The 8,485-nt window shown below is 42.3% G+C and overlaps 1 protein-coding gene across 1 annotated transcript in view; it reads right to left on the reverse strand.

Annotated features, from left to right (window-relative positions):
• ITGB3 (integrin subunit beta 3) overlaps positions 1–6,919 on the reverse strand; it is a 50,243-nt gene extending 43,324 nt beyond the window's left edge. The window contains exons 1-2 of the mRNA XM_018569010.1: positions 6,772–6,919; positions 1,414–1,496 (exon numbers count right to left, since the gene is read on the reverse strand). Coding sequence (XP_018424512.1) covers positions 1,414–1,496; positions 6,772–6,832 — 144 coding nt within the window. The 5' untranslated portion in view covers positions 6,833–6,919. The remainder of the gene's footprint in view (positions 1–1,413; positions 1,497–6,771) is intronic.
• Positions 6,920–8,485: the final 1,566 nt, after the last annotated feature.

Here is an 8,485-nt window from a genome sequence, read left to right on the forward strand (position 1 = left end):
GGATGCAGGATAGATGTGTCCAAAGACAATCATCTATCCCAAACCACATGTAATCAATCCAAGTACAATTACATGCGGATTGCTGCTGACAGATGCGGCCGCTGTCACCCTGTCATTTACTTGAGTGGGTACAGCGTCAGCATTTGAATGGAATCTGTAGGTTCTTGCTGCAGTAATGCCAGAACCCCAGGTGTAAATGCAGCTAAGACGATCGCTACTCAAATGCATCCAACTTTATGCTCACTAGATCAACACTAGCAATGTGACAGGACATGCTGAAATGTGTAGTTCCTCAACACATGCAGGTTTCCTTTTCAGCAAAACATAACCATTGAAATGTAACTGAAATTCCTCAACAACAGAAAGGCCTCATGGGAACGTACATGATGCAGGAGGTTCAGACATGGCCATCTATAGAAGCCAAGCCACCCTAAGCACTAGAGAATAACAACACAGAATGTATGCATAATAAACAAATATGGCTGTCCCCATGAAGATATATATTTCATAGCCGCACAGAGAAGAAGTAACATTCTCAGTGATTTACACTGTATACAATAAAGAGACTGTCACAATGACCATTTAGTAAAAGTCTCCGAATGGTCAAAGTGCAACCCCCACACCTGGCTCCTTTGCCTCTCCATTCCTCCATTAGAGCCAGAAGTGAAACCCTGTGTAAGCTCCGTGTCAGAGCTTTCGCTGGGTTGATGACATCGCCCCCTCATGTTCAGGTCTGGCAGATGGCTGCTCAGGGAACTGAATCAAGAGAAAAGGTCACATGCTTCCCCAAACCTGTGGTGGTTCCAACAGGGCAATGGTACAGTGGGAAAGGGCAGCGAGGTTACATAATGGTGGGATGAGGTGGGGGTAGACTTCTAAAAGATTCTGTCAATCTATCCATTCAGGCATAGACTCTTCAATCTCACAATTCTTAATTGTGTATCTATAAAATACATGTAAGGAATTTAGTTTTCCTTAACAGTGTACAATGCACCAATGACGTGCTGGCACAGAAAGGGAAGATAGCAAAATATCATTAGACCTGGATGTTTAAGTGACTCTTCTCAATGCATTCTTATCCCCCTCTCCCCTTTAGTTCTGTTGCTGGATTTATCTGCAAGTGTCTAGTGGTGGCCAAACAAGACAAAAGAAAAAATTAAATGATACATATTGTCCCTATTTTCCCAGCCTCGGCTTACTCTGCTTTCCTAGGTATAGAACGACTACAAAGGGCTTTAGGTGGTGCAGTCCTGGGTTCCCAGAAATATATCCACTGAATCAGTTTTGTATGCGCTGAAGCCACTAAATCACACATTTTCCCCTTCCTATTCCCCAAAATATGCAGCAAAAATAACAGTGTGCATGCAAAGTTTTTTATTCCTATGAGTGACAAGAGATGACAAGTGTCCTTACCGCTTGAGAGCACCAGGCACACGATGGGCTGACAGCGAGGCATTGCTTGCAGGAGCTGACTCCTCTCGTAGAGCAGATAGAGGCTGTAATACACAGATACTTTACATTTTAGGAGCAGAACTGTCAACCATATGCAGACCTTTACATCATTTACAATGAAACTTCCGTTGTGTTAAAAAATGAATCCCCTGAAGGAGACTGAGAGAGGCAGACCAGGAGAGGTAGAGAGAGAGAGAGAGAGAGAGAGAGAGAGAGAGAGAGAGAGAGAGAGAGAGAGAGAGAGAGAGAGACCTCTCTCTCTGGGTTTGGTAACAATGATGATGTAAGAGGTTTGCCACCACATATACTAACGGAAACACAAGTCTGGTGCATCTACATAGAAAACCGACGATTGCGGTACACATGTCAGGTATCGCTGCTTATTTTAAATGAAATATTGCATATGAGTAGTATGTAATCTTCTTTCCAACCAGCAGGTAGAGCTTTAGGCTCCTTTTCACATGTTCTTCAGTTTCTTCTTGAAGAAGACCTGAATACAAAACGTGTAGATTTGCTATGTTATAGGGAAAATTTAGAAATGTTATTTGTGCCTAAGCAGCACCCTGAGAAAAGGTACCTTGTTCTGCAATTCCTCCTGAAAGTTGCAGTGCTCCTCTTAGTATGTGGGGGTGCCTAGATACTCCATTGCCTACAGCCTCTTAGCTTTAACCCGACAGGCAGACATCACACCAAAAATGGGAGGTTATTAGACATCTGACTGTCCTTGAATAATTCATTCCACTTGGACTAGTCAGAAACTTTGTGGAAAAGGGAACGATCAAGAATAGCTTGTGCAGAGATTTTCCAGCATATTAAAGATCACCTTATGTCTCATCTCAATCAATTCTGCACGTATGGCAGAGTCAGAGCTTCTTCCACTGACTTCTGCACTGAGCAAATGCAGAGATTTTAGTTCCACCTAGATTATTTACAAGACGCTTCTAAATTTAAAAAAATGGAATATCATCCAAAATTACCCCATGGGTGGCTATACAGAGGCAGATGACTCACCAAGAACGAGTGGCAGGATATCTGATCAGAATTAAATAAGTGGTGTATTGCCAGGAGCTGGTGCAACCTTCTTCCCACGTCAACTGATGGGTGAATGTGGTGCATATGCAGTGAAAATGTTGCCTCTTCCAAGCAGCTAATTGGCTGTTGGTGTCAGAGAGATTTTGCAAGACCCCTTCTGCTGATTGGAAGCACTTCTTACCGCACCTATACATGGCTTGAGTGTCTCAAGTGTAGCTTAAAACAGTTCCATTGCTTTCTTTTATTGGATGTTTCTGGCTGTCCTAAGTCAAAAGTTTGAGTCACATGGAAGCTCTTCCTGCCACAGAAGAGGGGATCTGTAGAGACAGGAGTGCCTAGGCACCCTCCCAGGGGCGTAACTAGAAATCACAGGGCCCCATAGCAAAATTTTGTATGGGGCCCCGTGATTTTTAGTTATGCCCCTTGCAGAGCCCACTCGAGATCCCACCTGAGGGTGAACCTGCAGAGCCCACCATATACTCTCTATGGTGGGCTCTGCAGGGTCACACTCAGGTGGACTGGTCGCACTCCTTACCTGACCGCCTCCTCTTCGTCCACGGTCGCTAATGGACCCCGCCTCCTCCTCCGTCGCCGGGCCCGCCTCCTTCATCACCGGGGCCCGCCTCCTCCCCTGCTGACCATGGGGCCCCGCCTTCTCCACTGCCGGCTCTCATTGACTCTGTGGAGAGGAACGCACTGCTGCACAGTGCCAGTGATCTGAACAGCGGCGTGTTCGTCTTCAGCCGCCAGTGAAAGCTACCAGCAGAGGATCACATAGTGACCCAGGCGGCCCGCACGGCATTTGGCCGGGCCCCGGACCCCATAGCGGCCACCTGGGTCGCTATGGTGATTGTTACGCCACTGCACCCTCCCATACCAGGAAGTGTATTGTTGTTTTTTTCAGGAGCAACTCAAGACAAAAGGTTATATTTTTCAGAATCCTGCATATGTACAATTGACATTTGTAGGTGTTCCTTATATCAGAGCAAAACGTCACTTTTTGAGTCCAGGTTTTTTCAACAGGGTCCTTTAAACTTGTGTGAAATGAGCCAAAGACATATGTGATAATGTGTCTTAGACAGGTCCATATCTATTCATACCACCCAATTGTCCCTCATTTGGAGGGACTGTCCCTCTAGGACCAAACCCCTCTGTCCCTCTTTCCTCCTCAGTTGTTCCTCCTTATGGTCTGTTCTATTTAACTACCAAAAGTGTTATTCTGCACTAAAACCTTCATCTTATCTCATAACTATCTTGTTACTATTTTATAAATCCAATATAAAGGAAAAGTAATGGTGGGAAACAACAATTCTGGATTTTACCAATCACTTTTGGCATATAAATTCTTAATGGTCAAGATAAGTGGCGACGTGTCATGTCTCCAGTCCCTAAATACATTGTGCTAGAAGGTGTCCTTCGATCTCATCTCAGAAAAACGGAAGGCAAGGTATGTCTACTACAAATGTGACCTCCCAAATCCAAAGCCAATGTGGTATAATTCCTGTGTATAGATAACTGTGGTGAAATCTGCAATAGGATATGTTGCAAACACATGACATACTGAGGCTGACTTACTAAACCACTAAGGATCTTCATAAAATAAACTGTGTGAATATTCACTTCAATGATCCAATCATGTACAATGCTACTTCCTGTTTACTGTTTTTATCTGTACATGATTCGGCATGTAGTGGACAGGAATTTGCTTTTCACATAATTGGATAACTGAAATGAATATTGACATCATTCATTGTATGACGATCCTTAAAGGAGAACTATGAGGTGAGGGATTTACACTCATCCTCATAGTTAGAGCCGACTTGTGGCATTGAAACTGTCACACGTCAACTCTATAGATCAGGAAGTGAGCGAACACATACCGTCGCTCTCTCACTTCCCGATCATCTCTCTGCAGAGAGCGGTGACTGTCAGTCACCGCTCCCCACAGGAATTCCCCCTCTCCGATCCAAATGGACAGGGTAGGGGGCAGGCACAGCTGGCTCTGCATCTAGATAGGCAGAGCCCGCTATCAATCAGCCAGCTGGGTGGATCTCGACAGTATTGTAGGGATGTCCCGGCTCTGGCACTCTCAGTATATAGCAGGCAATAGCTCGCTATATACTGAGTTTTGCAACAAGAAGGTTCTGATGAAGGGGGTGTGCCCCAGAAATGCGTAAACCGTGACCACGCAGGGGCAGTGGACGCTGATGCTACACATCCTTTCAGACTTCCGCTGCTAGATGATCCGATATCCTATCGATTTCATTATTCCTTTTACTACCGACTTTTTGTAAGTACAATACAAGTTGTGCATTTTATCATTAAATTTAGTTTTTACACCATGGAGGCGCCCTTTTTCATTTTTTGTCTCTCATACTGAGTTTTGGGTCACAGGAGGAGGTTAGTATATATCCTCCCGTGTCCCTATAGAGAACTATGGGATAAAAAGGTTACCCAATACTTCTCATTTAACTCATTTAGTAAAACAGCCCAAATGTGTCTTAAGCCTGCTATACATCTTTTATATTTCTCTTTGATTTCTCTCGTTCAGCCAGCGGGGAAATCTAGTCAATTCCACCGTCCATGCTAAACAGGGTGGATTAAGTGATCTCCCCTGCCGGCGGGACCCGTGGTTGCTGAATACCTTAACGGTGACCGCATCTGATTGGATCACTGTTCGGTCAACAATTTTCCAGCCGGCTCCTTTGACAAAAGTAGATCGAAAAATGCAATTTGTCAAACCAATAGGGCCACTCGCAGTTCAAACTTTCACCAATTCAGCAGGAATCAGCAGAAATTCCAGCCATGTATAGACAGCATTAGGTATTTATTTGGCACGTTTGATTGCCCAAATCTGGAGTCACATTGTATAGGCAACTGCAGGTTTGTAATCTTCTAAGAGAGGAAGAGAGGAAAGAAGAGGACCCTTGAAGCAGAATGCTTCTGGAGTAAAGTGTGAAGTCCCTTTAATCGTTTAGCCACGGTTTCTGTTAATGAAGGTGTGAAGAGAACTAATTCAGTAGAGAAGTGCAAAGAGCACAAAGAAAGTGCAGAAGCCCGTAGCAACCAATCAGATGTCATTCCGGTATTAGCAGCAATTTGGTTTTGATGTGGATTACTGTTAACCTCCTAAAAACTCTTTCTACCTATACATACCAAAACACCACACCCGCATATGTCATCATGGCACCTCCTCTCCTCAGATACCTTTTCCCTTTCTTCATATTTACATTTAGTACTTGTTCTCCAAATACTCGCAGAACTCTAGACCATCTCCTTTTGTAGTTTGGGTTGGAATAGAGCAGAGTTAGGACCTCTGTCAGGTTGTTATTGCTGTTAGGGAGATTCACTCTCACTTTCCATGATCGTCAGAACAAAAAATTAACTGAAATCTAAACTTTTTGTTTAAAACAGGAGCAGGGGGCATATCTCCAAATGAGAACACCTAATCGGGTAAACATTGTCAAATATGGGATTTCCCTTTACTTTGGAGAGATATCCTCTCACGTCCTGTTGTATCACTGGGAAAGTAGATATGGCAACATCTCCTCCAAGGGGGAAACCTGAGAGAGGTTCCAATCCTTCACCATGCCAAGGTCCACTCCAGCTTTTTTTTTTTCTTCATCTTCTGCCCATCTATTCCATGATGTCAGATATTTCAATTACCATTTAAGGCAAAACAAATGTAACTTCTCAAAAGGCACTCTTTGTACTCTATTTTCCTGAACATCCTTGCCTGACATTAACTGTTCCCTAAACCCAACCCAAGTCATAGGCAGACATGGCCCATCGCCAAACAATTACACACGCTGTTCAAAATGTACACAGGCAGTAGAGCATAAGAGCCCATAAAAATAATCCAACCAGCAACAATAATAAATGAACAGTACATAACAGGCTTATCTAAGGCAATACAGATAGTTTCATAGCTCACAGCAGGCAATCACCAATCATTTTCTATTCAGAGTTCGAAACTGATAGAAACGTGATTGATAACTGAGATTCTGCATCCTATAACTCATTCTACTACCTTCTTGATAATGTCCAAGTCAATAAAAGAATTGTAATGCTCCACATGAAAAGCTGACCATAGACACTACACAGAAACTCAGACACATAATTCAGCATTGCTACATATAGGTTACAGGTACAGATGACAGCAAACTTTCTCACTGGCTTACACCTGTATTGTACTAGATATGTCTCTAATAATCAAACACTGCAGAAAAAGTTATTATATACATAACACAGCATAACACAGTGCTTAAAAGTTTATTTCTAACTTACCGCAGCTTGCAGTAGTTATCAGAAAGAAAGTCAGAAATCCTCTAAATGTGACAGACACCATTGTCCACAGCTATGCAGATATCACTGTTGAATGAAGGGGGTGAGGGGGGTGCTCTATCACATACCCCCAGCAGCTCTTATACTAGCAAAGAAATTGGAACTGGATTGTTAGCACTAAGTACATTTAGGTCTCCTCCCATGGCTTGTTCACACCCTGCAACTACAGACATTCCTCCTATTAGACCCCTTGCATTTAGTCATCACACTGCTGCCCCCCTCTGGTTAACCCCTTTTAAACCTTGCGAAATACAGTAACGGCACACAAGTCAATGGAAGCTTTCCTGCTGGAGCAGAACAGTTTTTATTTTGTGTGTGTGTGTGTGTGTGTATATATATATATATATAAAACTTTTTTTAATTCATGATTTGATGATAGATGGGTAAGAAGGCAAGCTGCTCAATTTTACATTTGGAGTTTGGAGAAAAAAACATTCTCCGGTTCCACTTCTCTAAATAAAGAATATTAAACTTGAGTCGCTAAATTTTTCTTAAAATTGCTCCTGTATTTATTTTTTAAATCATTTTGCATCATTGTCTAAACAACAACGTTGATTTAATAAAGGTCCAGAGGCTGTAACATAGTTAGGATGCCTATCAAGTTCAACCAAAAAACAAAAGTACATTAAAAATTATACTCCGAGGAAGGCAAAACAACAATATTAAAGTGACACTAAACTCAGGAGTTAAATCTTAAAATGCATTCAAGTACCATAACTATTAAAAAAAATGTATCTTATTTGTGTATCACTCGGCTGTAGAGCCTCAATTTATCTCTGAATTGGTGCCGACACTGTCCTTCCTTCTGGAGGGGGGTACTTTTGTTCCTCATGGTCCCTGTGCATGTTGTAAAGTAGCCACCACTCCAAGCTCGCTCCCATGATGGACTACACAGTCCATCACAGGATTGTAGTCCATCACAGGAGTAAGTTTAGAGCTAGAACTGTTTACAACACACACAGGGACCATGGGCAACAAAAGTAGCCACCCTCCAGAAGGAAGGACAGTGTCGGCACCAATTCAGAGATAAATTGAGGCTCTACAGCCGAGTGATACACAAATAAGATACATTTTTGTTATTAGTTAAGGTACTTAAATGTATTTTGTAAGATTTAAATTCTGAGTTTAGTGTCACTTTAAGCATGGTGCAATTAGCTCCAACAGGAAAAAACTCCTTCCTGATCCCTCAAGGAAGTCAGTTACTCCCTGGATCTACAATCTATGTTGTTCTTTCTTATAAATGTTAATAGCCAGCTATATTTTGTGTATTTAGAAACACATCCAGTTTTTATTTTATTTTAACAGTCTATAGAGTTGGCTACTAGGCTGTGAAAGTCTATTCCATATTTTCACAGCTCTTACTATGAAGAAGGCTTTGCATATGTAACCTATAGAGTTAGAAGGGAAGAAAAAAAAAAGAAAAGCCTAAACAGAACGCTATGCCCACAATTACCCATTGTTGATCCAGTGGAAGGCAATGGGATATTCCCTGGATCAACAATCTCTGATGCCTAATATACCTATAAGAACTCAATATCCAGTAATATTCTGTGCATTTAGGAATACATCCAGATTTTTTTTTAAACAATTAACTGAGCTAGCTAGAACTAGCTCCTGGGGGAATCTGTTCCACATTTTCACAGCTCTAAGGACTTGT

The sequence above is a fragment of the Nanorana parkeri genome, unplaced genomic scaffold (genome assembly GCF_000935625.1).
Source record: "Nanorana parkeri isolate BGI_ZX_2015 unplaced genomic scaffold, ASM93562v1 scaffold1272, whole genome shotgun sequence".
Lineage (NCBI taxonomy): Eukaryota > Metazoa > Chordata > Amphibia > Anura > Dicroglossidae > Nanorana > Nanorana parkeri.